The 21,454-nt window shown below is 44.3% G+C and overlaps 1 protein-coding gene across 3 annotated transcripts in view; it reads left to right on the top strand.

Moving 5' to 3' along the window:
- The first annotated feature begins 15,335 nt into the window (after positions 1–15,335).
- LOC143511900 (MORC family CW-type zinc finger protein 3-like) overlaps positions 15,336–21,454 on the top strand; it is a 29,421-nt gene continuing 23,302 nt past the window's right edge. For 2 of the 3 annotated variants that reach the window (XM_077001626.1, XM_077001624.1), the window contains exon 1: positions 15,336–15,422. In XM_077001626.1, the coding sequence (XP_076857741.1) occupies positions 15,360–15,422 (63 nt within the window). In that variant the 5' untranslated portion in view covers positions 15,336–15,359. The remainder of the gene's footprint in view (positions 15,423–21,454) is intronic. The other variant, XM_077001627.1, reaches the window with a different exon arrangement.

The raw sequence follows: 21,454 nt of genomic DNA, 5'->3' as shown, positions 1-21,454 counted from the left end.
GTGGCCTGTGGGCCGGTTCTAATAGTAATTAAATATCATCCAGGGGGCCATAGATAATCAATTCTGGACAGTTTATACCTGCTTTCATGTAGTGTACTGCTTTTCCCGATCTTTTTGCCGTTATTTTCGTCGCTCATGCTGCTTTCAGTCTGCTCCTCTTGAACGTATATACGGAAGTAAGGCGGGAGTTTGTCGACGTCACATCAAGACGACATCAGTGATTGGTCAAATTTGCGGGAAAGTTACGGTGATTGGCTGAAGTTGCAACACCGCCCTGAATTCGCGGGGTTTGCTGGTTTGCTTGAAGTTGCGTTGAAGTTGCAAATCGCAACATCGCGACTTTCTGGAGGGTCTGATTAGTTAATGAAGTTCTAACGATTGTTAATCAGTCTCTGCAATTGGGAAAATTCCCTAACATTTTAAAAACTGCAATGGTTCTTGATCAATGAATCTTGATCCCACAATTCTCAACAATTATCAACCTATATCTAACCTTTCCTTCCTTAGCAAAATCATTGAAAAAGTTGTGTCAATCCAGTTGAATGATTGTCAAAGTAAATTGTGACGGGCAGGGTGAGCAACTAAAAAGGAAGCGATCACGCCAAGTCTCAGGGAAAGAGGATGGTTTAATAGAACGTGCGCAAACCAAATACCCGTGACATAGATCCAGATTAAGGAAATAATAACCAGCAGTCAACTGGTACAAAGACAAGACATATATAGGCAAACAAACGACCCTCAGGTGAGACGGATCACGGGTCCCGCCCACCTGAGGGACAAACATCACGTGACCAAAACAGGACAGCTGCCGCTGTAAATGGGGGCGACCGGCAGGGGGCCCCCCCACAACGTGACAGACCCCCCCACCAAAGCCGCACTCCCCTCCGGATGTGCAGCTTACAGGGGCAGCACACAAAACACAACAAAGGGGCGGGAGGGCGGGGACAAGACAGGGACCTGTTCCCTGCCGTCCTGGAGCTGAAACACAAAATACACATATGCTCCTCGTCACTGGATGCAGACAAGGCAGGGACCCATTCCCTGCAGTCCTGGAGCTGAAACACAAAAAGACAGACAGGTTAGCTCGCCTCCTGGGCGGGACCCTGGACCGACTGGGCCATCAACAAGACGAAAACCACGCCCCGGTCGGTCACAGGGCCCTCACACCCTAAATCGGCCTTAGGCCGCTTAAGCCCCACTGCTGTGTGCGGACCGAGAGCACATAGCCCAACACATGTCACAGGTGTGGATGTGTGCAGGCTGCCACACTGGGGTGCGGCCACAGCTTCCACCGACCACCTCCCGAACCTACCAATTCGCTCGGAGCTGACCCCTGCCCTTTTTGCTAGGGGTCACCCCAGCCTCCTGGGGAGTGAACCCCTCCCGGGGCCCCTCATTGCAAAGTGGACTCCTCCACCCAACCCAGGAGCGCCAGAGACCAGGGCCCTGGCAATGCGCAACAGGGACACGCTGGTCACCCCGAGCTCGAAGGGGAGGGTCTCCTCCTGGAGACCCCACAAGGTCCGGGAGTGCCGCAGTCCACCACCAGGAGCAACCTGCAACACATCACACACACACGCACACAGACAACACATAACACAAAACGCGCTCTGCCCTGACCCTTGAACCCCCTTTTACCCAGGGGGGAGGGGACCCCTTCTTGGCATGAGGAGACACCCTGTCCATACACCCCAGGCATCCTCTGCCTACACAAAGGGGTACAGGTGCTCCTACCTGCTCAGGGGTCCCTCCCAAAGGTCAGGTCTCCTGACGGAGCAGCGCCTTCTGAGCCACGTTCCCGGCTCAGGAACCCCATAGCTCCCCCCCAAAAACATATTTAGGGGGGGGCCTCCGGGGAATAACAAAATAAAAACACAAACACAACATATAACATTTACGCGCCTAAGACACCCTCCGTGCCACACCCAGTGGCACGGGACCTCAAATGGGCCCCTCCCCACACACAGTAAAGAGGGGTGCAAGTGATGAATTACATAAAACAAATCACGCTACACGCTAGGACAAAACGAACACGCAAAGACAGAAAACAAACAAACGGACAGGACCCACCGATGCGCGCGCTCTGTAGAGCATGACGCGCCTACTCCAGCTCTCTCTCTCTCACCATGTTCGCCATGGGATCCGAAGATACCTGGAGAGAGAGAGCTATCCACGAGCGGCTTACGTATCACGCCCACAGTGACGCGTCTCCTCGGCTCGCAGTCGCTCACCCCCGTCACCACGGGATTTCTGGTGAGCGAGGCGAAAGAGCCGAGAGACTATCGCGTCACACGCAGTCTAGCGTGCAGCATGCATCGGTGGACCCGTCTACATACACACACAAACACCACCAGCGAAACACACACACCACGGCACACTCACACACTCGATCACGTCCGCGTCGTTATATATACACACAATACAACGTACACACACACACACAGACGATAACGGACAACGGACGAGCGCAATGTGAGGTACCGGCAGTTTCGCTGGGCGAGAGCGGAGTCTACTGGTCCCCAGCTCTAGTCACCGCCGTGTAACTTACGGGTCTCAACACAAACAACATTTAAACACGGCGGGACGAGTGGGGACAGACTCAACACACTCTCAGACAACACACGACAAACACACAGCACGTAGACAAACACTCACCACGAGACATGACCACGAACGAAGGAGAAAGTAAAGGAGACTGGCGGCTTCCAAAGGGTGGCTGGTTATTCTGTGACGGGCAGGGTGAGCAACTAAAAAGGAAGCGATCACGCCAAGTCTCAGGGAAAGAGGATGGTTTAATAGAACGTGCGCAAACCAAATACCCGTGACATAGATCCAGATTAAGGAAATAATAACCAGCAGTCAACTGGTACAAAGACAAGACATATATAGGCAAACAAACGACCCTCAGGTGAGACGGATCACGGGTCCCGCCCACCTGAGGGACGAACATCACGTGACCAAAACAGGACAGCTGCCGCTGTAACCGGGGGCAACCGGCAGGCATAAATCAAATAAATTACACTTTTCAGTCTGGTTTCAAAGTTCTCCACAGCACTGAAACAGCCCTAGTTAAGGTAGTAAATGACTTGAGATTGAATAAGGATACAGGCAAACTCAGTCCTTTTTCTGCTACATTTAAGCGCCGCTTTTGACACTGTTGATCATGAAATACTTCTTGATCAACTACAGAGCTGGGTAGGCCTTAGTGGCTTAGTCTTAGACTGGTTTAGATCGTATCTAACTGGGCATGATTACTATGTAGCATTAGATACCTCTTCCTCAACCCGTCAAAAAATAACTTGTGGTGTCCCCCAAGGATCAATTCTTGGGCCGTTACTATTCAACCTATATATGCTTCCATTACCACATATCAATAATAAACATGGTATTAGTTATGATTAATATGCAGATGACACTCAACTTTATATTTCTCTAGAACCCAAAGCCCTAAAATCAATTTGCTCACTGTTTGACTGCATAGATGATATACAGACATGGATGTCTGACCATTTTCTGCAACTAAATAAAGAGAAGACAGAAGTTCTTGTTCTTGGCAGTGATTCACAAAGGAATGATATCCAGACTTATTTAAATGAATCTGAATGCCAGACAATGTGTTAAGAACCTGGGCTTCACCTTTGATAATGAGCTCAGCTTCAAATCACACATCATGACTGCATGCAAGACAGCTTATTTTCACGTCCGAAACATCGCTAAGGTCCGAGAGTAACACATACCCTCGTGATCTCGAGACAAGGCACAGGTGCGACTACAAACACGCTCACAGACAACCCACCCCCACGGAACTACATACATGGACATAACTGCACGCAGACGACATAACGACACGCCCACAGGGAAGGGTCCGGAGCTGTGACCGTGACACCTTCAGTGTTAATCCTGTGTACCAAGATTCCCCAGAGGTTTTCCTCAGGATTTAGGTCTGGGAAGCATGCTGGCCAGTCTAGTAGATTTATTGTATGATCGTTTATCTATTGTTCCAGAATTCATACTGTAGGTAAACTTGTCAACCTTCGCCAGATCAACTCCTTGTAACTGGACCTGTCCACCGTCTGTCCTCTCATTCACACACATGTACTCTGTTTTACTCCTGCTGACTTTCATTCCCCCGCTCTCCAAAGCATATCTCCATCTTTCCAAGCTCACCTCCACCTGCTCCCTACTCTCACTACAGATCACAATGTCATCAGCAAACATCATAGTCCAAGGGGACTCCTGCCTAACCTCGTCCGTCAGTCTGTCCATGACAGTTGCGAACAGGAAGGGACTCAGGGCTGATCCCTGATGTAGTCCTACCCCCACTTTAAACCCGTCTGTCATTCCTACCGCACATCTCACTGCTGTCACACTGTTCTCATACATATCCTGCACCACCCTCACATACTTTTTTGCTACTCCTGACTTCCTCCTACAATACCACAGCTCCTGTCTCGGTACTCTATCATAAGTTTTCTCTAAGTCAACAAACACACAATGTAACTCCTTCTGTCCTTCCCTATACTTCTCCATTAACACTCTCAAAACAAACATAGCATCTGTGGTGCACTTAGCTGGCATGAAACCATACTGCTGCTCACAGATCTCTACCTCTCCTTTAAGCCTAGCTTCCACTACTCTTTCCCAGATTTTCAGGCTGTGACTGATCAACTTTATTCCCCTGTAATTACTACAGCTCTGAACGTCACCCTTATTCTTGAAAATCGGCACCATTATGCTTCGTCTCCACTCCTCAGGCATCTTCTGACCTTCCAAGATTCTGTTAAATAACCCAGTCAAAAACTCCACTGCTGTCTCTCCCAAACATTTCCATGCCTCCACTGGAATATCATCTGGTCCAACTGCCTTACCACACTTCATTCTCTGAATTGCAGCCCTTACTTCCTCCTTGCTCACCTGAGGCACTTCCTGATTCACAACTTCTACCTCTTCTAACCTTCTTTCCCTTTCATTCTCTTGATTAATCAGTTCCTCAAAATACTCCTTCCACCTTCCACCTTTCTTGTAGATGTGAAGGCTCCCTTTTATTTGCCGTCGTTCAGTGAAACAGCAGCACAAATAAGGAAATAATGCTTCTAATGTGCCGTTGTGCCACAGCAGCAGCCGCTGTCCTGTACTTCCTGTATCACTGGGATGGGACAACAGGCACGGCACAACATCTCAGCTACAACTGGCTCTCTGCTAAAGCTAACATTGATTTACATTAACAAAATTTTGCGGTAACATGTTGAACTTCAAGTTTATGTGAACATCGTAGGCTTTTTGTTTCTGCATATTATCTCTCTTTACCCCTACCTAGCTACTTACCAGCTTGATTGTCTTAAATATTGGAGGGGCATAATATCCACTCATTATCAGATCATTTATTTATGGCTAAGATAACCATGTATCAATTGTAATGTGTATGGAATCATGGGTTTTTTTTGTTTTTTTATTCACCCTATATATTTCTGTTTTAATAATTTCAGATGACCTGCAGATGGCATCCTGCCACTGATGTTCAGCTATCAGCTGGAGTTTGGACTGAGATGCAGGTAAGTTATCACTGTGCTAACGAAAATCTGTACTTCCCCTTCCATCTGTGTTTCTTCTGCTGTCATTGGACGCCTTATCGGAGCCCTGGACAGTGTGTCTGCTGTGATGAGGGCTTTTCCAGGTACATGCACAATGTTGTATGTAAACCTAAGCAATCGCAGGCGGAATCACTGAATCCTGGGAGGTAAGTCATCCAGTGTTTTTGTCCGTTACAGTGTGAGGAGGGGTTTATGGTCCATTTCTATTGTGAACTGTAATCCAATGTAATCCAAAGGTATGAACTTAGCCTCTCACAGGCCCAGGTGACGGCCAGTGCCTCCTTTTTCACCTGCCCTTAGCAAAAAGTAGTATACCTTAAGTTCATTTTATTAAGTATACTTCAGTATAAGTATAGCAAGTATACTACAGGGGTTGGCGAACCTAAATTGTTGGGGGGGGTTTGGGATTGGCGAACGTAAATTGTTGACGGGGAGGTGGCGAACGCATTTGGGCGTCTATCTGTTTGTTGTTGCCATAGAGGCAATTCCCAGCATCGTCTTGAGATTGCGGTGCTCAATTTCAAAATAAGAGCGGATAGTGCAATTGAAAAAAAAAACACTTTTCAAAACAGCTCGCGGGCCAGAAATAGATGGCCCGCGGGCCGCTATTTGAGTATGGGGGCTTTATAGTATAAAACTAGTATACTCATGTATATGCTATCAATGTACTTGGTATATCCTTCTTGTATGCTTAAAGTATACCACAAGTACACTTATCAATATACTGCCATTGTACTAGTTATACTTCAAGTCTATTTTTATTTAAGTATACTGTTATTTTACTAGTTTACTTTAAGTTTGCTTGGCATATTACTTGCAGCTTACTATTGATGTACTTGAAATAGACTCCTTAAAGTATTCTTAAAGTTTACTGTATATACCAGACCCTCCAGAAAGTCGCGATGTTGCGATTTGCAACTTCAACGCAACTTCAAGCAAACCCCGCGAATTCAGGGCGGTGTTGCAACTTCAGCCAATCACCGTAACTTTCCCGCAAATTTGACCAATCACTGATGTCGTCTTGATGTGACGTCGACAAACTCCCGCCTTACTTCCGTATATACGTTCAAGAGGAGCAGACTGAAAGCAGCATGAGCGACGAAAATAACGGCAAAAAGATCGGGAAAAGCAGTACACTACATGAAAGCAGGGATAAACTGTCCAGAATTGATTATCTATGGCCCCCTGGATGATATTTAATTACTATTAGAACCGGCCCACAGGCCACAGCCGCCCGATGGTGTTTTGCAAGCACAAACACTACATTCCCCACAATGCAACGGTAGCCTGCGAAGTCACTGCAACGCACTCAAGCGGCGAGAGTCAGCGCGGCGAAGATGACAGCTGTTGAACTGTATATGTGAGGTGTATGACACCTTGTCAGTGGCCCACTAGTAAACATTCACACTTTTAATCTCCTTCACTTAACATAACCAGCACTGTGAGCAGTGGCTCCGTCCGTGCATGAGGGCGTCGCACGCTGTCGATTCGCAAGGTCGTGCACCTCTCGAATTTTGTAACTGCGCGCACCAGTTAAACTTAATTAAGTCAAATATTTATACATATAGTCAAAATGATTCGAAATGATTCATTCAATGATTGCTTGAAGTGTTAAAACCAGGGGTTTTATAAGAAGCATAATACCCATAAATAAATAAGTCAGGGTTGCCAACTCTCACGCATTGAGCGTGAGACACACGCATTTGACCGTCTTCACACGCTCACACGCCACACATCCGATTTCTCACGCCGAAATAAAATCTAGTTTATTTATCTCTGATCCATATCTATGAGTTACTAGTTCGCTCTGGCACCAACCACTGGCGATCGATCTCGATATAATACTTAATTTGTGTCCATTTTACAGGCCGCCCGGTAACAACTTACGTTCGCTAACCCCCCCCCCCCTCAACAATTAACGTTCGCCACCCCCTCCAGGGTCAAATTTCACTCCAAGCGATCTTGAAAAGTTGGCAACCCTGAATAAATAGGTAAATAGATAATTAAAATGGACTACTAAATAGAGGAAACCATACAACATTTACTCCCTATTGCAATGTACTCACAAAAAAGCAAAAACACACCGCCACTTCCATCGCAATTTTTTTGAAAAACACCCGCAACATCAAACATTTTAGCCCGCAACAATCACAAAAAAGGCCCGCGAAATCCTGGTGGGACTGACTTTAGAATAAATTTTAAGGTTCTAGTGATGGTTTTAAAATGTCTTCATGGTCTTGCTCCTCTTTATCTCTGTGAAATGATGATTAGATATGTTCCAGTCAGGTCTCTCAGGTCTTCAAACAGTAATCTACTGGTGATTCCTAAAAGCCCATTAAAGATTGGTGAGGGGGCTTTTAGCCACTATGGCCCAAAGCTCTGGAACTCTCTTCCTGAAGAGCTCAGAGGCATTTCATCCCTGCACAGCTTTAAGAAGAGTCTCAAAACCTTCCTATTTAGATCTGCTTTTAGTTTTAGTTAAGCAACCCTAAATCTGTTCCATCTTATTTACTTTATTCATTTTTATTACATTATTTTATTGTTTTGTTTCCTGTTAATCTTTAATTTCTTAATATTTTCCTTTGTCTTTTTATCTTTGTGTGACACGCGGGCAGGGCGAAGGACGAGACACGGAATCCTTGCTTTGCTACAGACGTCACGTTTAATATATATAACAAATAGCACAGTATGCGCACGTAGAAACATACATGTACATGAAAACGTGCTAACTCAGACAACGACGAGCACAGGACACTGCGCGAACGCAAACCACATAAGACCCACGTGATTACGAGACGAGCCACAGGTGAGACGAATCAGCACAAGACACAACCGCACCCACGGAGATCCACAGACGCAGACTAGGAGACGTAGATGACGTAAACATATGCCCAAAAGGGAGGGGCCGGGGTCCTCAACTTGACACTTTGCTTCGTTTTAATGTTTCTATTTTAATTTATTCTGTAAAGCACTTTGAGTTGCATGTATGTATGAAAGCTGCTATACAAATAAAGTTTATTATTATTATTATTATTATTATTATTATTATTATTATTATTATTATTATTGTGGAATGCTAATAACAGGATTTACTAATGCTATTTACTTTACAACACAGAACCTAAATCCTGAGGAAAACCTCTGGGCAATCTTGGTACGCAGGATTAACGCTGAAGGGATGCAGTACACCACTGTTTGAAGAGCTCAAAACAGCTATTTCGGAGGCTTGGGAAAACTATGAGAACACTGTTTTGCAAAACATGGTTAACAGTATGCCAAACAGAATGTTCCAGGTTATTAATTTTGTAGCGTCGGCCGAATTAGGGGTACTGGAGGGTGACGTCATTGCGTGTTATGTGATGTTTATGTCTGTATAGTGTTATTAATTATTATTAATTGTGTGTTATTAGTTATGTCACCCCTGTCCATTTTTATGTATATGTGCATTATCTGAGTTCCCCCTCCATGTACAGTGGGGAAAACAAGTATTTAGTCAGTCACCAATTGTGCAAGTTCTCCCACTTAAAAAGATGAGAGAGGCCTGTAATTGACATCATAGGTAGACCTCAACTATGAGAGACAAAATGTGAAAAAAAATTGAGAAAATCATTTTGTCTGACTTTTAAAGAATTTATTTGCAAATAATGGTGGAAAATAAGTATTTGGTCACCTACAAACAAGCAAGATTTCTGGCTGTCACAGACCTGTAACTTCTTTTTTAAGAGGCTCCTCTTTCCCCCACTCATTACCTGTATTAATGGCTCCTGTTTGAAGTCGTTAACAGTATAAAAGACACCTGCCCACAACCTCAAACAGTCACACTCCAAACTTCACTATGGTGAAGACGAAAGAGCTGTCTGAGGACACTAGAAACCGAATTGTAGACCTGCACCAGGCTGGGAAGACTGAATCTGCAATAGGCAAGCAGCTTGGTGTGAAGAAATCTACTGTGGGAGCAATAATCAGAAAATGGAAGACCTACAAGACCACTACTAATCTCCCTCGATCTGGGGCTCCACGCAAGATCTCAGCCCGTGGGGTCAAAATGATCACAAGAACGGTGAGGAAAAATCCCAGAACCACAAGGGGGGATCTAGTGAATGACCTGCAGAAAGCTGGGACCAACGTTACAAAGGCTACCATCAGCAACACACTACGACGCCAGGGACTCGGATCTTGCAGTGCCAGACATGTCCCCCTGCTTAAGCCAGTCCATATCCAGGCACGTCTGAAGTTTGCTAGAGAGCATTTGGATGTTCCAGAAGAGTATTGGGAGAATGTCATATGGTCAGATGAAACCAAAGTAGAACTATTTGGTAAAAACACAACTCCTCGTGTTTGGAGGACAGTGAATGCTGAGTTGCATCCAAAGAACACCATACCAACTGTGAAGCACGGGGGTGGCAACATCATGCTTTGGGGCTGTTTCTCTGCAAAGGGACCAGGACGACTGGTCTGTGTACATGAAAGAATGAATGGGGCCATGTATTGTGAGATTTTGGGTGCAAACCTCCTTCCATCAGCAAGGGCAATGAAGATGAAACGTGGCTGGGTCTTTCAGCATGACAATGATCCCAAGCACACTGCCAGGGCAACAAAGAAGTGGCTTCATAAGAAACCACCCATCGAAAACCTTTGGAGGGAGTTAAAAGTCCGTGTTGCCCGCCGACAGCCCCAAAACATCACTGCTCTAGAGGAGATCTGCATGGAGGAATGGGCCAACATACCAGCAACAGTGTGTGCCAACCTTGTGAAGACTTACAGAAAACATTTGACCTCTGTCATTGCCAACAGAGGATATACAACAAAGTATTGAGATGAACTTTTGTTATTGACCAAATTCTTATTTTTCACCATTATTTGCAAATAAATTCTTTAAAAGTCAGACAAAATGATTTTCTCAAATTTTTTTCACATTTTGTCTCTCATAGAGGTCTACCTATGATGTCAATTACCGGCCTCTCTCATCTTTTTAAGTGGGAGAACTTGCACAATTGGTGACTGACTAAATACTTATTTTCCCCACTGTATGTGTAATGTTGACGTCTTCATGATCTCCCCGTGTTTCATGTGCAAGCTAAGCTATTTGCAGGCTTCGAGTTTGATCTGATTGTACCTGTGTGTGCCAATTTTCTTGCAAAGTTTCCAGGTACTTAAATACCCTGATCAGTAGGGGTGTGTTTAAAAAAATCGATCTTTCGATTCAAATCGATCTTCATTTGAATGATTCGATATCGATTTATGAAACCTGAGATCGATCTTTAGAATTAGCCAATTTTCCCTGCATATGCGTACCGTTTTAACGTCTCGCGTTTTATCTCGCGAGATCATCCTTTTTTTTCTCGAGCACCGCCACTTGGCTGAGTTAAGCATGGCTGCAGCAAGAGTAAAAAAATGTACCTCTGATCCACATCTATGATTCAATGAGTTACTAGTTTGCTCTGGCGCCAACCACTGGCGAGCGATCGATCGCGATATAATACTTAATTTGTGTCCATGTACACCTGCAGATGTATGGTTACATTTTGGATTCAGAAACCATGATGGTAGGGAAGAGTTGGATAAAAGCACAGCCGTGTGTAAACTGTGCAACATGGAGGTGAAATATTGTGGGAATACCACAAATCTGAGAAATCATTTAACGCGACACCATCCTGATATTCAAAAAACTCCAGAACCCAAACAAACTCCACTAGAGAAGGCATTTGCGATTAAACTATCTACAAGTTCTCCCCGTGCCAAAAAAATAACTGAAGAGCTTGAATGCCACCTTTTAAAGGTGTATGAACCCTGAAACATGACTTTGTTTATTGTGCTGAAGCGTGGCGCGCGCTTAGTTACAAAATATGAGAGGTGCACGAGCTCGTGAAGCGACAGTGCACGAGCGGAGCCACCGCAATTACGTCGTTTTCGGCGCACGGACCCTCACGCTGGTTGCGCGCGTCAAGTATAAAGCTGTGAAGTTTTCTCAACAGTTGGCAATATTGTTACTGCAAAAAGGAGCTGTCTCACTCCTCAACATGTTGATCAGCTCCTTTTCTTGCAGAAAAATTTGACAATCTGTCAAAAAGCAGTTATGAATAAATCTTAGTTTTTGGACCTTAATGTTTACAATATTCAGAACTATGTTCATAAATGTTTTTGTTACATGTAAAAAAAAACAAACTTAATTTGCACTTTAAAAGGCTGTTCAAAACCGCTTTCAATGCCTTTTCTGGTAAAGGAGCTATGTGGAAGAGTGTGCATTAATTGATATTTAAAAAAGAATGTAACTGTTGTTCACAGTATAAACACTAATATCTTAATACATTTTAATAAATGTATTTTTGAGTGTTCCTTGTATCATTACAACATTTCACATTCAAACTACACTTTTTATTGTAACTGAAATGTCCCTACAAGGATTGATATTGAATCAGATCGAATCGAATCGAAAATCGAATTGAATCGGGACCTTGTGAATCGAAATCGAATCGAAATGGGAAACCAGTGGTGACTGGGGGGCTAGTGGGGGTGACTGGGTGGTGAGTGCTGCAGGAGGGGAGGGGGAGGAGGCAGCAGGAGCAGGACAGTCAAACCTGTTGTAGAAGTAGTTGAACTGGTTTGCTCTGTCCACACCTCCATCCACTGAGTTGCTGCTTTTGTTTTTGCACCCTGTGATAGCTCTCATCGCACCCCAGACCTCCCTCATGTTGTTGTCCTGCAGCCTTCTCTCCACTTCACTCCTATAGGACTCTTTGGCCTCTTTCAGACGTCCTTTGAGATCCCTCTGTACGCGCTTCAGCTCCACCGAGTTTCCATCTTTGAACGCCCTCTTCTTCTGATTGAGGAGGTCCTTGACGTCACTGGTGATCCAGGGTTTATTATTTGGGAAGCAGCGTACAGTCCTTGTGGGAACAGCTACATCCATACAGAAGTTCACATAGTCCGTAACGCAGTGTGTCACTCCCTCAATGTCCTCACCGTGTGGATGCAGCAGCACGCTCCAATCAGTGGTCTCGAAGCAGTCCATGAGGGCTTCTTCTGCTTCAGGAGACCAAACTCTGAATGAGCGAGAGGTAGAAGGCTGCCTCAGTACCAGTGGTTTGTACTGAGGCTGTAGGAAAACCAGATTGTGATCTGATTTCCCCAGTGGTGGTAGTGGGGTGGCCCTGTATGCGTCCCTCACATTAGCATACAGCAGGTCAATAGTCCTGTTTTTCCTGGTGGGACAGTCCACAAACTGGAAAAAGGCAGGCAGGGTAGTGTCCAGTGTGACATGGTTAAAGTCACCAGAGATCAGACAGAAGGCGTCAGGGTGCTGTGTCTGTAGCGCTGCGACGGTGGAGTGGATGACGTCACACGCTGCCTGCACGTCCGCCCGGGGTGGAATGTAAACACACGCAAAGATGGCGTGTGAGAGCTCCCGCGGCATGTAATATGGTCTGAGGCTCACCGCTAACAGTTCTATGTCCCGACAGCAGATAACCTCCTTCACGTTTACATGACCGGGGTTGCACCACCTGGTGTTGATAAAAAGCGCAAGCCCCCCACCTTTGCGTTTCCCGCTGAGTTTCGGGTCCCTGTCCGCTCGCACCGTAGAGAATCCAGGTAGCTCCACGTTAGCGTCCGGGGTGTCGGGGGTGAGCCAGGTCTCAGTGAAACACAGCACACTGCATTCCCTGTAGAGATTCTGGGTCTTCACCAGACTAGCCAGCTCATCGGTTTTGTTGGTCAGCGAGTTGAAATTCCCCATAACCACCGACGGGACCGAGGGTTTGAATCTCCGCTGCTTCTCCGTCTTCTTAGCCTTTAGCTTAGCCTTTAGCTTAGCACCGGCTCTGCAGCCCCGATACTTCCGCCTCAGCTCCCCCGGGATTGTTAGGACAATGCCCCCGCGTCCCATGGGACGGAGGCTCAGCAGTTGTTCCCGGGAATAGAATCGAAACTCTACGCTGCACTCCATACCACTCTGAAAATGTATTATAATATCCTTAGGATATAAATAAGATGCACTATGGTCATGCGTAAAAGCCTAAGTCAATAAATAAAGTTTAAAGAAAAACTCGAGAAAAAAAAAAAAAAAAAAAAGAAAAACAACAAAGCACACAAAGACGGAGTTACTAGAAAAGGCAGCCACTCGCGGCGGCGCCGGAAGCAAACAGGATCCTTGCAAGCACACTGAGATCCGAGTCTTGTAGTCTTCCCCATTCTCAGACACACCACATTAATTTTTAGTTATTAAGCCAGTACCCTTTGTTCTGACCACGTTGGAATAAACCAGCTGAGCTCATTAACATACAGTCGCGCTGCTCTACTGTTTAAAGTAGGCACCATTTTAGTTGCTTTGTTCTCCATAGGAGAACTGAAACTACAACCCCGCCTCCTCACACGCACACAAGCACGTCCACACATTACTCTCCTCCCCTTTTACACACACACACACACACACACACTAGATGCTGAGTCGTCACTGTAAATATACTGATCCTTGTTGATGCTGTTTGTTTTAGAATAGTTGGTTTTAAATAAATGTATCATTTATTTATCATCAATTGTCTGTGTTGATGTCATTCAAAAGTGGTTGTTGCCAAAACCTCCAAAGAATTCATAGTTAAATCCTTCAGATACCAAACCATTAATTACCTTTAGTTGATAACTAAACTTGTGGTTCTGGTATAATTAGAATATGAGACTGATTCTAAATTAATGAGACTGATTAATAATTAAGGTAAAGCAAATCATATCTACTTTAGGATTAGTAGGTGAAACCCCTACAGTTGTTTCACCTGGCCTACCTCCTGTTCCCGTGCGAGGCCCAGTGGCAGTTAGCTCTAGATTTTTTTTCTCAGCGCAGTGGAGCCAGCCGAGCTGAGGAGACACGTCCGCCTGTTCATCCCGACCTCCCTCGACGCTGCCGTGGACGACGCCGTCAGGGCGGAGCAAATCTTCACCGGTGATGGCTGTGACAGGATGCCCCGACAGACTCACTCACACAACCGCCAAGCAAGCAACCGACTGGTCTGCTGGAATTGCGGGGTTCGTGGCCACAAAGCCGGCCAGTGCGACGGCTCGGGAAAAGCTCTACAGCAGGGGTCGGCAACCTATGGCACGCGGGCCACCGTTGGCACGCCGAGGCATAATCAGTGGCACGCGACACGCTGGACCAGCATCAGCAAAAAATTAATAATACAAAATAGAGCACGATCCTCCAATCGAAATCGCTCCTCAACGCTCTGCTCGGCGGAGGCGCTTATACTTGGCGATCGATCGCGATATAATACTTAATTTGTGTCCATTTACACCTCCCCTCCGCTAACAATTTACACTCGCCACATATATATATGATGTAAATGATGCAATACGTGCAATAAAGGAAAAAAAAAAACATTAAAGTGCCGTTCCAGAATAACAAGTGAGAAGTATTTTAAACATTTATTTAAAAATGTCTAAAGTCATAGCTCTTCTAATGTTTTTATTCAGCTACTTTTGTGCAAGAATTGCATATACTTCTGTTTAAATAGCTTCTCCGTGCAGTTTCCGCCTTCTTTTGGCAAATCTGTTAAGATTGGCTGCAGTAAAAAATGATTGACAGCTAACTCTGGCTGATAATTGGCTTAATAAAAATTGATTGACAACGAAAGTGTAGTATCTGATTGGCTGCATTCGAAAATGATTGACACATGCTCCGCCCTTTACCCACGCCCACCGGGGCTCCGGGCTGCAGCATTACATATATGGGCTACGGGCGTGAACACTGACGTGAAAGTCGAGTGCTAGGCAGCGCAGATGTTCAGAACTGCGGCGTTCAAGATGGCAGCACATACCGATAGAGGTATACCTCTAAGTGCGGTAAGATATTAACGTAGCTTATAACTTATGAACTGACCTAGGGATACATGTGGGCATTTACACTGACCTCGCGTGAAGGAAACCACGCATGTCGTTTTAGTTGATGGGTTTTACGACACTGTTGGAAATGCTTTCATCTTTCCAAAAGGATTACTTAAAAACTCACGTAGCCTACGCTGTCACGAATGTAGGCGCTTTATCCGTAGTTATTACCGAGGTTCATTAGTTACTTGGCTAGATAATTAGGACAAATGCCAGATAGGATAACTCTGGAAGACTTTGTTTTTTATATATAATAAATATAATATGAATCTCTTGTTGACTTGATGCGAAACAACTCTCAGTTTCGTTTCATCATTAACGCTGCTGTCCTGTCACTTTCATCAGCATAGCTAATTAACGTCTTAAACATTTGCTGCGTAGTTCTTAAAGGAATTTGGATTTTTTTGCGTTGTTTGTTCTGTTGACTTACTGGGTGCGAAACTTGGTGTCGTTTAACGTTGAAAATTGCTGTCGTGTGGTCACTTGGTTAATTTGACTGTCTTAAAGTGTCTTTAAAGATAGCTAAATGAACATTTGGAGTGTCTGTCTTGTTTGCCTTTCAGATTCATGTCATCAGTATGTAAGTGCCTAACACAAGGAGTAAGCCATCCAAATGTGTAAGGGTTGGCTGTAGTGATGGACAAATGACACCGAAGCTTCGGAGCGCGTGTAACTTTTTCTGAAGCGGAGTGATTCGAAATACCTGTGTGCCGTGACCGATGACATTCGAAGCTTCGAAGGTCATCGCTGTTTCGCTTTTCGCTTCATTTGTTGAAAATGTTGCGAAGCTTTTCGTTGGCTCATTGTCTTTCAGTGTGTGGCATTGGCTCACGGCGTTTCAATGCGTTCTGAGCAAATGACAGCTTGACAGGTTTGAGAGATTTGAGTGATTTGGTGCCATACCAGCTAATTAAGATGTATCACACATCACCCTTAACATCTGCAGGAGAGCATCTGCATATTTTATTGTAATGACACTATAATCATTATTTGGTATAAATGAACAAAACACTTGAATGACCACTCAGACTTTTCTGAACGTTTATTGCTGTCATAGGATTGAAACGGTGCCATTGCTTCAGTGATGCTCTTTAGAGCAGGGGTTTCAAAGTGCCGGTGTTACACCGAATTCTGCGACCGTCGAATTTTGTGACCGCAGAGGGCGCTATTTCGCAGTTTCAGTTAGTTTCAGTTCACAGGCACGAGCGCTTTACGAATGCTGCGTAAGCTACGCCGACGCGCTTTCTTTTCTCGTTTTGCTGCTGTCCACGAGCCAAAATATGAGAGATGCGTGTATTTACATTTTATGTCGTCTGTTAACAAGAATGTTTCATTACAACATTTTTACACGTGACGACAGGAGTAAAGTCAGCCAATACATACGCCTGACAATAGCAAACTTTTCATAAGTAAGTTATGTAAGCTGCTGTCATTTGGACCTCATTCCGAATGGTAATTATACACTTCTGAATAAAATGTTTAAATATAGTCTACTAAAACGTTTTTGCTATCACTGTTTTCTGTTATTGTGGAGTCACAGTGGGTGATGTGTTTCCATGGTAGATGTGACAGATGTACCTTGGCATGGGGTCACCAGTTCTTAATATGTGACCCCACTGAATTTCCACCTATAATCATTTTGAAAACAGCCATGTCTTTCCTGGTGACCTACCATCCCTTCACCTTATTAGACAGAAAAAAAATTATGAATGGAATGGACAAGTGCACTTTGGAATAGGGGTCACCGATTCTGACGGCTGCTGTCTAAATATGTGACTGCTGTCCATCTCCATACAAACTAGTTAAAACCCAACCAAATGTTTTCAGGTGACTTACCATCCCTACACCTGTTAGCCAAAGAAAAACATTCATGAATGGAGTGGACAGACTGACCGTGGCATAGGAGTCACCCATTCTGACAGCTGCCAACTGGATCTGTGACTTTAATGTATCGATCTTTAAAAGATCGTTTTAAAAACGTTTTAGTAGACTATATGTAAACATTTTATTCAGAAGTGTATAATTACCATTCGGAATGAGGTCCAAATGACAGCAGCTTACATAACGTACTTATGAAAAGTTTGCTATTGTCAGGCGTATGTATTGGCTGACTTTACTCCTGTCGTCACGTGTAAAAATGTTGTAATGAAACATTCTTGTTAACAGACGACATAAAATGTAAATACACGCATCTCTCATATTTTGGCTCGTGGACAGCAGCAAAACGAGAAAAGAAAGCGCGTCGGCGTAGCTTACGCAGCATTCGTAAAGCGCTCGTGCCTGTGAACTGAAACTAACTGAAACTGCGAAATAGCGCCCTCTGCGGTCACAAAATTCGACGGTCGCAGAATTCGGTGTAACACCGGTGTTACACCAGATTCTGTGACCGTCGAGTTTTGTGACCACAGGGGGCGCTATTTCACAGTTTCTGTTCACAGGCACGAGTGCTTTACGAACGCTACGTAAACTACGCTGATGCGCTTTCTTTTCTCGTTTTGTTGGTGTCCGCGAGCCAAAAGACGACAGATATTTTTGTATTTACATTTTATCGTCTCTTAATTACATAAATGTACTTAAACAAGAACGTTTTGATCATTTTACACGAAAATAGCAAGCTTCATCGTAAGCAAGCGCTGTAAGATTCTGTAATTTCGAATGGTAATTCTGCCCCTTTGGATAAAATGTTTAAATATAGAGTAATAAAAAGTTAGAGTTAATTTTTATTGGTTTTCTGTTATTGTTGAGTCACGGTGGGGTTTCCATGGTAAATGATGAAACTGTGCTAGGTCTTTAAACCATAGTTATTCACAAGAGTCATAGTTTAACACAGCTGCCATCAGAATGTGTGACCCCACTGAATGTCCAGATACTATTGATAATAAAACAACCACATATTTCCAGGAGTCTTACCATCCTCTCACCATTGCAGCCAACTTTAAATTTCATGAATGGGATGGGGAGGTGAGCCTTTTAACTGGGGTCACATATTCTGACGGCCGCCATCAGAATATGTGACCCCACTGAATGTCCAGATACTATTGATAATAAAACAAACACACATTTCCATGAGTCTTACCATCCTCTCACTATTGCAGCCAACAATAAAAATTATGACTGGGATGGAGAAGTGAGCCTTTTAACTGGGGTCACGTATTCTGATAGCCGCCATCAGAATATGTGACCCCACTGTAACTGACCTGATAATTCAGTATTTTCATATTGCAAGTTGGTTCATAAGCTTTTATTATTTTGTTGCAGCGCTATGCTTTTATTTTGAAAGAAAGAAACGAAGAAGAGAAAAATAAACGCGCTATCAGTGTGTGAGTTCCGAGGCGTAGTTAGCAAGTGCACTCCACGGTCAAGGTTGAAAGAACAGTGTAAAACGAGATTACTAAATAATTATTCATAACTTTAACGGATCTTTAGCACCTGGTTGATGAGGGAACAAGCTCTTACGACGTGTTTATGACTAAGGCATAATAATAAAATGTTATGTTGTGAACCATCCGTTCGAGAGACCACTTTTTCAACCGGGATGCTACAGTAAGAGCTTGCCCCAGGCTGAGAAGAGCTTAACCCGCACTCAGCGCTGAGGTCTTCTTAGATCAGATGGTTAATTGTGTCGTACTTAAGCATGGACGCTTCTGGAAAGGAAACCGAACACACGGAAGACCCGGAGGTCAACGAGGAGGAGGAGCCTCTACATTCCGTTCGTCTAAGGAAACCTACAGAAAAAATGCAGGTATATCAGGAGGAGGAGGCCTGTAAAAAGGAACGACGACTCCGCAAAGTCTACGATCAATGGAAAAAGCAAATTCGTACTTCACGAGAGCTATTAAAGAGAGACATAACAAACAGCGAAATTGCCTCGCTCATCGACGCATTAGAGAAAGATCGAGACAATGTCATAAAGTTGTATGCTGAGATTAGAGAAAGCATTACCCCGTCTAGTCCAAACGTACAAAAGTTAAATATGGGATCCCGCAAGGCTCCATTCTAGGACCACTATTATTTACATTATATATGCTACCATTGGGCACAGTTATAAACAAACATGGTGTCAATTTTCACTGCTATGCAGATGACACTCAACTTTACATATCAGCCAAACCTGATGACAAACTCAGTTTAAGAAAAATTGAGGCCTGTGTAAAAGATATTAAATGCTGGATGTCTCTAAACTTCCTCCAACTTAATGAGGACAAAACAGAAGTTCTCCTTCTGGGCCCTAAGGCCTCAAAACAGAAAATTCCAGATCTAATGCTTAATCTCGCAGGCTACCCCATTACACCTGGCACAGTAGCCAAAAACCTAGGTGTCATACTCGACTCTGACCTATCATTTGATAAATACATAGATAATACTACTAGGATAGCTTTTCTACATCTCCGTAACATTGCTAAATTAAGAAATGCATTATCACAGGATGATGCGGAAAAATTGGTGCACGCCTTTGTTAGCTCTAGATTAGACTACTGCAATGCACTACTGTCAGGATGTTCAAATAGGAATCTAAATAAACTTCAAATAGTTCAAAATGCCACAGCCAGGGTTCTGACCAGAACTAGAAAATTTCAGCATATCAGTCCAGTCCTATCAGCCCTGCATTGGCTCCCAGTTAAATTCCGTATTGATTTTAAAATTCTTTTATTAACTTATAAAGCATTGCACGGGCTTGCTCCTGAGTACCTTCAGGAACTTATTTCCTATTACGAACCCCCACGCCCACTAAGATCACAGGGTGCTGGTCTTTTATTAGTTCCAAAAATTAATAAGGTAACAGCAGGGGGAAGAGCCTTTTCTTGTAAGGCCCCCCAGCTTTGGAATAATCTTCCTAAATGCGTCCGGGACTCCGACACAGTCACAATCTTTAAGTCTAGGTTGAAAACCCACTTATTTCGTTTAGCGTTTGATAATTAATATCCCCCCTTAGATAAAAGTACAGATCCAGGGGTTCATAGACGAAGGGTTTTATGGTAGACTGGGGCGCTGGTGCTGTCGTCCTGTCACTGCTCGTGGTCACTCAAGTTTGTTGACAGTGCAGTGGACGGATGCCATTGTCTCAGAATGCCCCCAAGCCTATGTTACCTTCTGGTTCTGCCTTTTTAGCTAGGCTGTAATAATTTAACTAAATGCCGGAGTTGCTGCCACACTCCGGAAATGTTTATAATTTTACCTGTCCTGTATATGTCCTCATACAGAGCTAATTTTCCCTGTTTCATTTCTCCACATGGCTGCCCGCCTGCTTGAGGAATAATGAGATGAGGAGACCAGCGATCCATCCTGAGCCAGCCACCTCCTGCCTAAACGGATGCATACATCATGATGGACATTATTACATATTTTTCCTTTTCTTTCTCTTCTTTCTGTCTAAATTGTTGTTGTTGTTGTCATGGTGACCGGTGTCGGCCAGAGGAGGATGGGTTCCCCCCCTGAGTCTTTGTTCCTCTCAAGGTTTCTTCCTCATGCAAAAAAACTAGGGAGTTTTTCCTTGCCACTGTCGCCTTTGGCTTGCTCACTGGGGGCTAGGACTCGGCACTTGTAAAGCTGCTTTGTGACAACAACTGTTGTAAAAAGCGCTATATAAATAAAATTTGATTGATTGATTGATTGATCTAGTGATACAAGGCGACTTACAGATGCATGTGAAGCGGTCACAAAAGACTTTATTAAGGTTGCACTTGAAAGACTCTCAGGCATCGATGACTATGACGGAGACAAAGTTAAGACACGCCTACGTGAGCTTCTCGAACCGGACTATGCTCGGTCCATCTATAGCTCATCGGTCACACATAAAAGTAAACATTCATTTGTTAGTAAATCAAGCTCTGCAAGGTCAGTAGTTGCTGAGAAGAGAGCGGAGGCTGCGGCTGAATTAGCCGCCAACCCAGATAGCTGACTACAAGATGTGGGCCATATCTGGAACAGATCTGCACCAGACTCATTTCAGACAATAAAACTATTCTGGAAGCACAAAATGAATGCAAACA

This window comes from Brachyhypopomus gauderio, chromosome 4 (genome assembly GCF_052324685.1).
Source record: "Brachyhypopomus gauderio isolate BG-103 chromosome 4, BGAUD_0.2, whole genome shotgun sequence".
In the NCBI taxonomy this organism is placed as follows: domain Eukaryota; kingdom Metazoa; phylum Chordata; class Actinopteri; order Gymnotiformes; family Hypopomidae; genus Brachyhypopomus; species Brachyhypopomus gauderio.
Note: the sequence above shows the minus strand (reverse complement) of the source record. Positions and strands in the feature narration are given on the sequence as shown.